The 12,803-nt window shown below is 51.6% G+C and overlaps 1 protein-coding gene across 1 annotated transcript in view; it reads left to right on the forward strand.

Moving 5' to 3' along the window:
• The first annotated feature begins 1,436 nt into the window (after positions 1–1,436).
• The window catches only part of HTRA1 (HtrA serine peptidase 1), a 53,466-nt gene continuing 42,099 nt past the window's right edge, over positions 1,437–12,803 (forward strand). The window contains exon 1 of the mRNA XM_034931635.3: positions 1,437–2,196. Coding sequence (XP_034787526.2) covers positions 1,599–2,196 — 598 coding nt within the window. The 5' untranslated portion in view covers positions 1,437–1,598. The remainder of the gene's footprint in view (positions 2,197–12,803) is intronic.

Below are 12,803 nucleotides of genomic sequence, written 5' to 3' on the forward strand. Positions count from 1 at the left end.
AATTCGATAAAAATAAGTTATCACCAATTTATTCACCACCACGTGTCCTTTTAATTCCATCTGCCCCAAGACTGCAGTGGGGAGTCTTTCTTTGCTGATGGACTTCGAAAATCATCACCCCCCCGCATTTTTTGTGGTTAACCACAGCTAGCCAGGAACTCAGGGCTTCTCATCAGCAGAGGCCTCTGCCTCTCCAGTATCCAGGGCTGAATGGATTTTGGGTCAAGGCCTCCCTCCCGCAGCCATGAGGCCCTGGCTTTATGGAATATCGCTTGGAGTCCAGGGAGTCAGCATGGGGACCCCGACAGCTTTCCCATGCCCCAGGCTCCTGGGCCTTTCTGGGGGACCCCTCTGGACCTTGGGCATTAACAAGGTTCATATTTGGAAGGTGCTTTGAGGGGGCTTAAAGGTATTTGGAATTTACTTTTTAAACTATTTGTATTGGAAAAATAACGTGTGCACAAGGGAACAACCCAAATACAGAAGAATATTAAAATCCCCAAGCCCCCGGCCCCCTCCCATGCTACTCTATCCCAAAGTCAGCTCTGCCGGCTCACCCAACCCTGGGTGCCTCTGCCCAGGGTGGGGGTGGAGGTTTGAGGGTTCGGGATGAGGGCTGGGCGAAGGGCCTCCTCTCAGGTCCTTGGACACGAGCTGTGCCCATCTGCTCAGTGTGGACCCAGGACTACTGCCCACAGGCCTGGTGCTGCCTGGGCACCCAGACCCACCTCCAGGGTCGCCCTCAGCCCTCCTGATGACTCTCGGACTCGCATCTGTCCCAAAGGATGCACCAAAGATTCTCCAGTGGGAAATCAAATTTTTGATAACAAGTGTTTTGAAATAATCACGCACTTGGTGAAAAATCCAAAGAGGGGAAAACCCCTTTCCCATCCGCGACCGCTCCACCCTCGCCAGTTACGAGCTGCCGAGCCGCTTCCTAGGCTCTCTGCGAATACGGACACGCATGCCACCCACAACAACTTTTTCAAAGAATCAGACGTGTGAAGGATTCTATTCGAATTACTTCTGCTCTCTGCTTTTATCACTTCACTGTGGGTCTGGGCGCGGGCTTTCTGCCAGCTCCGCGGACGCTGCCTTCGTCCGGCCGCACAGGCCCCGCGGTCAGGGTCCCGCGTGCGGGGTACCGGGGGCAGAACCAGCGCGTGACCGGGGTCCGCGGTGCCGCAACGCCCCGGGTCTGCGCAGAGGCCCCTGCAGTCCCTGCCTGGCCCAGTCCGAGCCTCCCGGGCGGGCCCCCAGTCCGGCGATTTGCAGGAACTTTCCCGGGCGCTCCCACGCGAAGCCGCCGCAGGGCCCCCTTGCAAAGTTCCATTAGTTTGAAGGACGCGAATCTCAGCGAGAGAACCTGCGGAAGGCGAATATGTGGGGCGCGCAGACGGGGAAACTGAGTCCCGCGAGAGGGCCGGCCTGCGCGCTGCCCCGCCCGCGCCCCGCCAGCACCGCCGTGCCCGGGCGCGCCCGCCCTGCCCCCTCCGCGGGCGGTCCCGGTCCAGCCGCCCGCCCTCCCGCCATCCGGCCAGCCCCCATCCCGGGCGCCGTGCCCGTCCCCAAGGCGGCTCGTCACCGCTGCGAGGCCAATGGGCTGGGCCGCGCGGCCGCGCGCACTCGCACCCGCTGCCCCCGAGGCCCTCCTGCACTCTCCCCGGCGCCGCTCTCCGGCCCTCGCCCTGTCCGCCGCCACCGCCGCCGCCGCCAGAGTCGCCATGCAGATCCCGCGCGCCGCTCTTCTCCCGCTGCTGCTGCTGCTGCTGGCGGCGCCCGCCTCGGCGCAGCTGTCCCGGGCCGGCCGCTCGGCGCCTTTGGCCGCCGGGTGCCCAGACCGCTGCGAGCCGGCGCGCTGCCCGCCGCAGCCGGAGCACTGCGAGAGCGGCCGGGCCCGGGACGCGTGCGGCTGCTGCGAGGTGTGCGGCGCGCCCGAGGGCGCCGCGTGCGGCCTGCAGGAGGGCCCGTGCGGCGAGGGTCTGCAGTGCGTGGTGCCCTTCGGGGTGCCAGCCTCGGCCACGGTGCGGCGGCGCGCGCAGGCCGGCCTCTGTGTGTGCGCCAGCAGCGAGCCGGTGTGCGGCAGCGACGCCAACACCTACGCCAACCTGTGCCAGCTGCGCGCCGCCAGCCGCCGCTCCGAGAGGCTGCACCGGCCGCCGGTCATCGTCCTGCAGCGCGGAGCCTGCGGCCAAGGTACTCCGCCGCGCTCCTGGGCAGCTCCCCACTCTCTCCATCCCAGCTCGGACCTGCTTCTGCGGGACTGGTGGGCAGGTTGAGGGGCAGCGAAGCGTTGTGGGGTGGCCAGGGCAACTCTCGGGGACAGGCAGGTGGGCCCCGGGGTGGCGGATTTCCGCGGGCTGCCTCGGAACCGAGCTTCGCGCCCAGCCCGGGGCCGGTTCTGCGCCCAGACGATGCCGGTACGCCCGGCCTGCACTCTGGGGCTCGAGACGCCGGGCGATCGGCCATGGAGTGCCCTGAGGGCAACCACACAGCGCGGGGACCCCAGGACAAATAAGAGGAATGGGGGCATAAAGGAAGGAGAGAAGTTCAGGACTGGGAATTGGCGCCTCGCAGAGCGGCTTCAGGACCACAAGAAGTCATTTCGGTTGCTTTTTCTTCTATTTACTTCCTCCGTCCCCTTTAAAATTCACTGCTTTGATCACGGGACCGCTCGGTGAAAACTGTATGTAACTCTTTTGGAAAGGAACAGTGTTTGCCGGCCCGCCCCGGAGTTTCTCCAAAAAGTCTACCCCGAGCAGGGAACGGTTTGGCACCGCTCTCGTTTCGGCGGCGTTGCTGCCTGTCTTGCTTTCCTCGTTTTGAGCCAGCCCTACAAAAATGAAAGTGGCTCCTTTTGAATAAGCTGAATCGGGCTTTGGATCACGAAATCTGCAGAGGCGGAGAAGGGACCGGGTTAGTGATGAGGAAGAAGTCTACCCCTCTGTTCCTACAGCCGCACACAGGACCTGTTCTGGCAGGGGAGACGGTGGTGATGGGGGAAGGAGTGGAATGGAGCAATGTCTAACTCTCTCGCGGGACCTTCCGGAGAGATGCTCCTCATCTTCAGGCAGAGGCCATGTGGAAAAATAATATCGAGTTCAGCGGCGGCCAGCCCCGCGTTGTAGGAACCAGACAGCGGGGCTTGGCAGTGCGCTTGGGCGCAGCCGTGCCGCTGCTGCCGGACCCCAGTGCTGCCTCCTCAACACGGGCAGTGCCAGGAGAGGGGCATAGGGGAGCACAGTGCAGAGGGACTGGTCTAGAGTTTACTTTATAGGAATATGGTTCGGTGTGACCAACTAGGGCTTAGCATAGTTTGGCTTACGTGGACGGGAAGATGCCAGAGCCGAACTGGGTGAAATTCGAGATTGTGTATTTCACCAACACAGGAGCACAGCCCTCGGGAAACTCAGCCTAGTCAGGCAGTAGAGAGTTGTCCCGGAGAGAAGTGATCCTGCAGACTCGAGAAGGGGCATGATGATAGCACACGTCTGTTGAGCACCCAGTCTGTGTGCCGGGTGTTACCTCTGTGACCTCATTTGGTCTCACGAGGAGGCAGTTGCTCCTCTCTCTCTCTTTTTTTTTCTTAAGAGACAGGGTCTCCCTCTGTCGCCCAAGCTGGAGTGTAGTGGTGTGATCATGGCTCACTGCAGCCTCCAACCCCTGGGCTCAATGATTCTCCTGCTTCAGCCTCCCAAGTGGCTGGGACTACAGGCGGATGCCACCACACCCAGCTTCTCATTCCTGTTTTACAGATAGCGGAACTAAGGTTGAAAAACTTGCCCAAGGTCACTCAGCTGGAATTTAAACCCAGACAGCCTCATTCAGAGGAGTCAGCCCAGCACTTAACTGCAAGGGTGTGGGAGAGGGGTCAGGTGCTGTAAATTTCCTGGTGGGCTGGACGTGCATCCCCCTCAGAGCTGGGAACAGCATACACAAAGCCTAAGACTTGTTTGGAGGTGAATAGTCAGTGTGGCTGGGGAACGTTTTGGGAGGGCAGCAGGAGTGAGCCAGGCTGGTGGCCCAGAGTCCCAGGGCTGAAGAGGCTGGCTGTGCCCCGTGCCCTGTGCGCAGATGTTCTTGAACTGGAGCAACTCAAAGCCTAGTGTAGTGTAGGGCTGACCTAGCAGTGGAGTGCGGAATGCATCCAGGGTGGAGAGTTTAGACTACTGCAATAATCTGGGTGTGAGGCGACAACATTGAAAAAGCATGTTTTTGTCCAAAACAAGCCAGCTGTTACTGGTCTCGCTGTTTGTGGTCTCATCGCACGGGGTCCTGAGTTGCTGGCACCATGCGAGCCGCCTAATTTATTGCTAGTGAGGCAAGTTGCTTAACAAGTTTTGGAGTTGGCTGAGTCCCCGTGTGGAGGAAAACAGGTCCCCCATTGGCCATCGGGCTCACAGCGGGCCCCCGGTGTACCAGTGAGGGGACAGCCACAGAGGGATAAGCATGGTGGCTTTGAAAGGAGGGAGAGACAGAGTGGGTACAATGCTTTTTTTATCCCTCCCTCCTTCTTTTGCAAATATTTATTGAGCTCTGTAGGGTGTCTGAACCGTTTGCATGTTTGTCTGTCTGGCACATCGGAGGTACTTGGTACGAGTGGATTAGTGAATGAATAAATGAATGAATGAAGACAAACGGGAGGTGCTTGCGATACACAGCCATTCTGTTTTTCCTTAGTGGAAGGCACTGCTTTGCTGCGCCCCCTCTCTGGATCTCACACTCCACCCTTGACTTTTCGGAGGTGTTTCCGAGGACAGGCGCCTGGGAGCCAGCAGACTTCATTCAGTCCAAGCCAGGCTCCAGGACTCAGCAGCTGGTGCCCACGGGCAGGTCACTTGACGTCACTGTTAAATGAGGTGAATTGGCTGCCTGCTCTGGCTGGGAGATTGGCGGGAGAGTCACTTTAGCTACCATGGACATGAGCCTTTTCTAGGGGTGCCACTTGACTAGAGGCCTGGAGTTGGAGCAAGTCATACACGGATCTGGAGACAGAGCTCTCGAGGCAGGAGCGGGTGCTGCGATTTCAAATATTATAAGGAGGCTTTGTCTGGGGCAGAGCATGCCAGGGGATGAGAGGTAGAAATGTCATCAGATCAGGGGTCCCCAGGGAGGTGATTAGCACTTGGGGTCACAGTAGATCTTTGGATAGAGGAACATGTCACCATTCAAAGGAAAGCACTTTCATCTGTAAGCTGTTTATTGAATAGACCTCAGAGAACATCTCTGCTCACCGCTCTGGAAATGAAGGCAAATCACCTATTTCAGAAGTGAATGCACTGGCAGGGTTTGGATGGGAAAGTATACAATTCAGCTAGAGAACAAAGATCTGTCATCTCCAGCTCTACTGGTCAGATGATTACAAAAAAGAAAGGAATTGAAATACTAATAGGATACTAATAATGAGGGCTAACATATATGTTGTGCTTATTCTATGCCGGGTGCATACTAATTCATTTGATCCTCCTGACAGTCCTATGAGTGAGTGCTGTAGTCTTCCCTGGGTTACAGCTGGGCAGCTAAGTCACAGAGCAGTGCCTTGCTCAGGACTGCTGGTCCCACACAACTGGATCGAGGGCCTCGTTCATAACCACCATGCTGTGCTGTTGACAGAGCAACAGAGATTTTAAACCAACCCCAGCTAAGCCCCAGCTAATAGCTGAAATAAACAGGGCTCCAGATGGCTGTGGCTTTGAGATGGAACAGGACAGATCACAGCCTTCACTCTGCAGGCTCAGGAGCCTGAGACAAGGTTGCCTCCAGTTGCCGTCAGTGCAGCCCTCACTAAAGAAAAGCAAAAAGAGCCGAGGGACTGTAGGAAGGCTGTTTCCAAGCCAGAGATCCAGACAAACTGCTCTTGAAGAGAGAAAGCCCTTCCAGATTCCCCCATGTCCCCAAAGACCAGCTGGGATTCCGGACCTCTGCTAAAACATGGACAAGAAGCCAGGAACGAGACCTGAAACAGACTTCCCAAACAGCAGAAGCCTCATCCATTTCTCCTGCTAGTACATCCTCCAGGAAAGCCCACCCTACTCCATGCAGCAGCCCAGACAAGCTTGGAGGTCTGCAAGCTGCAGGGGTGCCCAGAAACTCCACCCCTGGAGGTTTTTAGGATCGCCTGCTCCTGGTCTCACCCCAGAGCCTCTGAAGGCAGAGGCTGTATGTACATACCTGGTGAAGAACCAAGGGCTTAGATGGTTGCTTTACTTCTTGGAGCCCTGGAATGTTTGTAAATTTTACTTTTTTTTTTGAGACAGTGTCTCGCTCTGTCGCCTAGGCTGGAGTACAGTGGCACAATCTCGGCTCACTGCAAGCTCCACCTCCCGGGTTCATGCCATTCTCCTGCCTTAGCCTCCCGAGTAGCTGGGACTACAGGCGTCCGCCACCACGCCCAGCTAATTTTTTTGTATTTTTTGGTAGAGACGGGGTTTCACCATGTTAGCCAGGATGGTCTCCATCTCCTGACCTCGTGATCCGCCCGCCTCGGCCTCCCAAAGTGCTGGGATTACAGGAGTGAGCCACTGCACCTGTGCCAAAATGTACTTTATTTAGGTGATTCTTTCATGGGAGCCTCAAACAAGCAATCATTGCTAGCTGAGTGCCGACCCTGTACTGAGCTCTGGGGAGACAGGGTTGAATAAAACAAAGTCACTGCCCACAGGTAACTTATATTCAATACAATGGGGGAAAATACAATCACTGCTTCCCTGGGGTTGCATTTTTCCATTGTTAAAGTGGGCAGTTTGCTAGAGAGTCATTTCCACTATTGGCAATTCAAATACACCTTTTGTCAGTTAAAAAACAATTGTGCCAGGGACCTGAGCTTCATCTTAGGGCAGGGTGGGTGGAAACATTTGTGAGTCTCCAGCTTTTAGTCACCCGAAACTTGGAAACTTGGAGGTCTTTTGAGCAGTTTATGAGTCTCTGCCTGCTCTGGTCGGCTGCCTTCTTTTATTGCTTTGTTGGTTTTGCTAAAGAGTTAAAATATTAAGGCTTCATAAAATTAGGAAGTTAACAAGCTCAAAAACCAAGTGTTTGAGTTACTTCATTCCACTGAGAGAGCTGTAAATGGGTTGCATTGGAACTTAAAATAACTGCATTGAGTAAGTGATGGTGGCGGGCACCATGAGCTAACTGTGGTCAGAAGCCTGATGGCCTCCGCTTTGGGGCTGGATTCTCCGTTTGGAGCTGTGTGATCCTGGATGAGTTTCATGCCTTGGATTCAGAAATCAGACTTTCCATGAGCTTATATTTCAAGTGAATAAATAGCTCTGGTCAGGCTTAATTTGAAGAAGAAGTAAGCTTGGCAGTGGTTGAGGGTTCCTTGGAAGGCCAACTGGGGCGGAGGGGCTGAGGGCAAGCGGCTCTGGCCCTTCCTGGGGTGTTACCTGACCAGGTAACGGCTCCTTCGACCTCTCAGAGCCTCGGCAGTGAGGGGATTGGGCCAGTTGATCTCTGAGGCTCCTTTTAACCAGAATGGTCTGGGATTTTTCTAAGAAAACAAGTCTTTGAGGAGGTTGTGGTCACCTCATTCCTAATTTAAAGCCTGGGGAGGCTTCCTTATGAGCTTTTCCTAAATTATTGATGGTTAAAGCCAAGGCTGGCATCGAATGGATGTGATCCATCTTGAGCCTGGTTGCTTTGTGTTTCAGCTTTGTACTGGCTGCTGAAGTCCCCGGGAGACCACGGGGTGACATGTTCATCTCCAAGAGATGAGCTTCCACGAGACTCATACCCCTTGCTCCTTCCCTGGGGCTCCAAGGCCTTTGGGTCATCTGAAGTGAGATACCCTTGTGTCATTTCATCTTTTCCTTCTCCACCTTCTCTGCTGTTAAAAAAAGAAGAAGAAAGGAAAGAAAAATGCTATTAATAGAGAAACCGAGAAGTGTAGTCATTCTGAATGTGTTCCCAAAAGGCTCCTGGAAGTGGCATGGAAGTTAGAGTGATTCAGCACTACTTGGTGACGTGTGCCTAGAACCACAGGGGGACATTAGCCAGGACAACACGCCTCAGGACAGAAGTAAGTGGCTGCGAAGAGGCATGTCCATCACTGCCGGAAAGGTGCAGAGTTCAGTTTTTGGAGTCAGTGCTGAGAGTTCCATTTCTAAATTCATTCAGAGCATTTATTTAACACTTACTGTGTGCTCAGAAGTGTATCAGGTATGGGGACTCAGAGGTAAGGACTGGTGGCCCCTGATCTCAAGGTACTCGTGGTAGATAGTATGATGCTCAGCTTAAGGGCTGGGCTTCTGAAGTCGGATTGCCATTTTCTGGATGTGTGGCATTTCTTGGGTGACTTCATCTCTAAGTCTCAGTTTCCCCATCAGTAAGATAATAGAAGTAATAGCAGATACATATGTAGCTCCTAGGGCATTGCAGAATGGAAGGACCTCCTTATATGAGACACAAAGCACTGTGCCTGATGCATTGCTAGAACTCAGGCAATATTAGCGTGTTGTCATTGTCATCGTCATCATCATCATCATCTTCAAGGCACTGACAAAGGAGTCAGCTGTGTGGGAGGAGTGCTGGGACACTCTTGTCTCCCTGGGGATGAGGTGGGTGGGTGGGTTAGGAAACCTTCACAGAGGAGGAGGGTGATGTGAGACTTCTGTCCGGGAGCTGACTTGGGATTTGCCATCTAATATGTTGGAAAAGGTTCTCTGGGCAGAGGTATCCAAAGTCGCTTTGCCTGTCACCCTCTGAGGTCCCAGTTGTTGCCTATATCATGTGACCAGTGTGTGGCTTCTCTTGAATTAAGAGCTGCATGTCTGGACTGCCTGGGATTTTACAGATGTCATCTCGTTAACTCTCCCTGGAGCTTGTGACACCCAGGAGATGGCAGTTTATAGAAGCCCTGGCACCTTCTTGAATGATGCTTGGTTTGGTTTCCATGCACTGGGAATTCCTCACAAGGAAAGATTTGTCACATCTTAAGGAAGGAAAAAAAGGCAAATTTGGGAGTCCATGGATACCCTATTATTTTAGATTCCAGGACAAATTGTCGAATAAGCACGTTTCATAAAAACAATCCTCCGCAGCATCCCGTGACAGCAGCTGGTCCCTCGCCACAGGATAATTATGTCTCCTTGTGCACACAAAAGTCTCCGAGGGCATATTGTTGTGGCTGGAGTTTCTGATAATTTCCAAATTGAACAACCTCAGTCCTAATGAGTCAGAGGCTTGTGCAATATTTTCAAACCTCAGGAACATCTTTTTCATTAGTTGTGCAATAAAGATGGTAGGCCTATCTCTGTGATGAGCTGTTTTTTTTTCTCAAAGTTTGATGAGATTCGCCGTAGAATTCCTTCTCACATAGTCTTGGGCAAGATTTTACCCGATCTTCCAACACATGAGTCATCTCATATCCTGTGACTAAGAAGAGCTGTCTCTTTGGTGCCAGTTTTCTAAGCGCAGTCACCACTTGATGGAGACGGATGGACACAGTTGGGATTGCCCAGGCAGATGGGCAATCTTGCCAGCTAGACATAGGGGAGGGAAGCCCCAATGTTCAGCGGTCACATCTGCTTTTCTGTGGCACAGAGTGAGCTATGCAGGAATATTGTATTCTCCAGGACAGTTAGGGCAGTGGGAAATGTCACCAAACAGAACGGTGACCCAAAGAGCCACTGCCACTGGGTGCTCTGTGGGAGCTGGGCACTGTGCTCATTGTGTTATGGGCCTTGCTTTGTTCTTACCTTGTAGCCACCCAGAGAGGCAGGGCATTATCCTTGCTTCCTAGCTGAGGCTACAGAAGAGGCTCCTAGAGGTTAGCTGTAACTTGTCCAAGGCCAGCCAGTGCAAGGAGGCAGAGCCAGGATTTGAGCCCATGTCTGTTTCACTCCCAAACTATTCTTCAGATTTCTTTAAGTCAAGTGTTATTTAGAAATGTTTTGTTTATTCATCAAATATTTGGTGGGTGTTTCCAGCTATCTTTCTGTTATTAATTTCTAGTTTAATTCCATTGTGGGCTGAGAATATATGTTGTATGATTTCTATTCTATTACGTTTGTTAGGGTGTATTTTCTGGTCTAGAATGTGGTCTGTCTTGGTGAGTGTTCCCTGTGTGCTTGAGAGGAATGTGTGTTCTGTCGTTGTTGAATGGAGTGTTCTATAAATGTCACTTAGGTCTAGTGGATTGATAGTGCCGTTCAGGTCAACTGTATCCTTCCTGATTTTCTGCCTACTGATCTATCAATTCCTGAAAGAGAAGTGTTGATGTCTCCTGAGTCTATTCTGAAACACTGAATTGCGGTCTCCATGATGAACCACTAGAGTTAGAAAACCTGGGTCCTAGCCCCATTTGGGCCTTTGGGATGACTCCCTTCTGCCTCAGTTTCCTCATCTACAACAGGGGGACAATGATGCTGCCCAGGAGACATCAGCAGGATACTGTGAAAGTCCAGTGGCATAAGGGGTATGGAGGAGCTTCGTCAACTCCTAAAGCTTCAATGCTAGGAATCCTAAAGCATTGAAATCCGATGATATAAGGAATATGAAGGAGTTTTGTCAACTCCCAATGCTTCAGTGCTAGGAATCCTAAAGCACTGAAGTCCAATGATACAAGGAATATGAAGGAGCTTTGTCAACTCCTAAAGCTTCAGTGCTTTAGGAGTCCTAAAGCATTGAAGCTGTAAGAGATTAGGACCTCTAGTTGGCAATTCCAGACTCTTCCAGGACTCCTGATAGAGCCAACACCAAGAATAGTGAAGCCGGAAGGATGGAAATAGTAAAATGCCTCCTGGGTGTCAAAGCATGGGTCTCCTCTGGGCATGTTCTCTTGTCCTACTGAGACATGATAGCTCTTGGCCAAAGTGACTGAACTTGACCCTCTGTTTCAAGAAGGCCAAATGCAGGGTTCACTACCATCATGTCCAAGGGCAGATGCTTTGGTCCAGAACATCAGCATCCCAATCATTATACCAAGCAAACAGCCGTCTCTGCCTGCACTGTGGAGAGCACACGCTCCTCCTGGGGTGGACTGCATCCTGTGTTCTTCTCAGGCTGACTTTCTGTTTAATGTTTGCTGGTCAGGAAATGGCCTGAGCTGAGGTTCTTCAGATCCCAGTCTGACCTTTCTCCACCAGCGTTTGTGGCTCTGAAAAATATAGCCCAGTGTGGTTTAGCCCCACCGGATGAAACCCAGTAGGAAAAGTCTGATAATAGCAGAGGAGGCACAGGAGGAAGGGTGAGGATTTGAGAGCATCTGGGAAGGACCATGTGCATGGATATCGTTCTGTCTGTGGGATTCTGTGACACTTGTCATTTACAGTCTGTTCCCTTGGAATTCTCATCATTGGCCAAACATATAGTCCTTCTGTCCTCTGAAAAATATCATTCTGCTCCGACCTTTCACACCCATCTCTGACCACATCAACTCCCTGTTTTCATGCATCTTGTGGATGAAGGACACCACTTTACCTGTAAAGACACTGGTGGCTTCCCAAAGCCACCAACTGACTTGTAGAGAAGACAGAATCCCAGAGTATGAAACCTGAGGGTGAAGGGTCCTGGCAGGCCCTAGAGCTCAACCCTTCACTTCACAGGTGGGGAAACTGAGGGAGCCAATGGGAACATGACTCTCACAAGCTGCACAGCTCATCTGTAGGGGCCAGTGTGGAGTCTGTTTGTCCTGAGACCCAGGGCTGAGCCGTTGAGCCCTCCGCATCTCAGCCGCATCCTCCTGTTGGAGCAGTTAGGTGTTTGGGAGAGGCCACGGTCCATGCTCATGGTTTTCCTGTAAGGCTGGAGAAACAGGCCTTGTTCCCTTAGTCTCTCTAATCAAAATGAGGTTGCAGAAAACCCTTCTCCCTACTTCTCCCTAAAATAATTTCCTTGGGTTAGAAGATGACTAAAAGACTATTCATCCGATGACTGATGTCTCCCTTCAAGAGTTATAAGCACATATAAATGCCTTTGAATGGTAATTATAATAATTTTGCTGAAGGGAAAATATCAGTATAAATATCATGGTGGACACGGAATGAGGACTGAGATGCTTTCATGTCTTTTCAGCTGTGGTTAGATTTTCTTTAAGCAGAATATACAAGTTTTTCCTCTCCTAGCATAAGGACTCTTTTTTTTTGTATCTTTTCTCTCTACTTTTTAGACATGATGGAAAATGCATTTATACATTTGATGACATATTGTACTATCTCAGTTGTTTAAAATTATAAATGTAATTTAATCATATGAAAAATTAAGAAGATTCATATTTCACCATCATCATCTCCCCAGAAATATCATTTCTTTATTATTATTATTATTATTATTATTATTATTATTATTTTGAGACAGGGTCTTGCTCCGTCACCCAGGCTGGAGTAAGGGGCACGATCTTGACTCACTGCAACCTCCACCTCCCAGGTTCAAGCAGTTCTCATGCCTCAGCCTCCTCGGTAGCTGGGATTACAGGCCTGCACCACCACACCCAGCTACCTTTTATATTTTTAAGTAGAGACAGTTTCGCCATGTTGGCCAGACTGGTCTCGAACTCCTGGCCTCAAGTGATTGGCCTGCTTCAGCCTCCCAAAGTGTGGGGATTACAGGCATGAGCTACCATGCCTGGCCTAATTCCATCATTTCTGTCCCAAGTGTTGCCACCATTTGGTTAACTGTTCCCCTGTTCACATCCATTTGGGCCAAGGTTGCAATGTTAAACAATCCTGAGATGGACATTTTCATGTTTATGGCTATTTCTGTATCTAGGGTCATTCTCTTAGGAGAGGTACTAAGGAGTACAAAAACTGGGAAGAAGGATATGGAATTTTTATGGATCTGGTATAAATTGCCAAATTATTTTC

This window comes from Pan paniscus, chromosome 8 (genome assembly GCF_029289425.2).
Source record: "Pan paniscus chromosome 8, NHGRI_mPanPan1-v2.0_pri, whole genome shotgun sequence".
Taxonomy (NCBI): domain Eukaryota; kingdom Metazoa; phylum Chordata; class Mammalia; order Primates; family Hominidae; genus Pan; species Pan paniscus.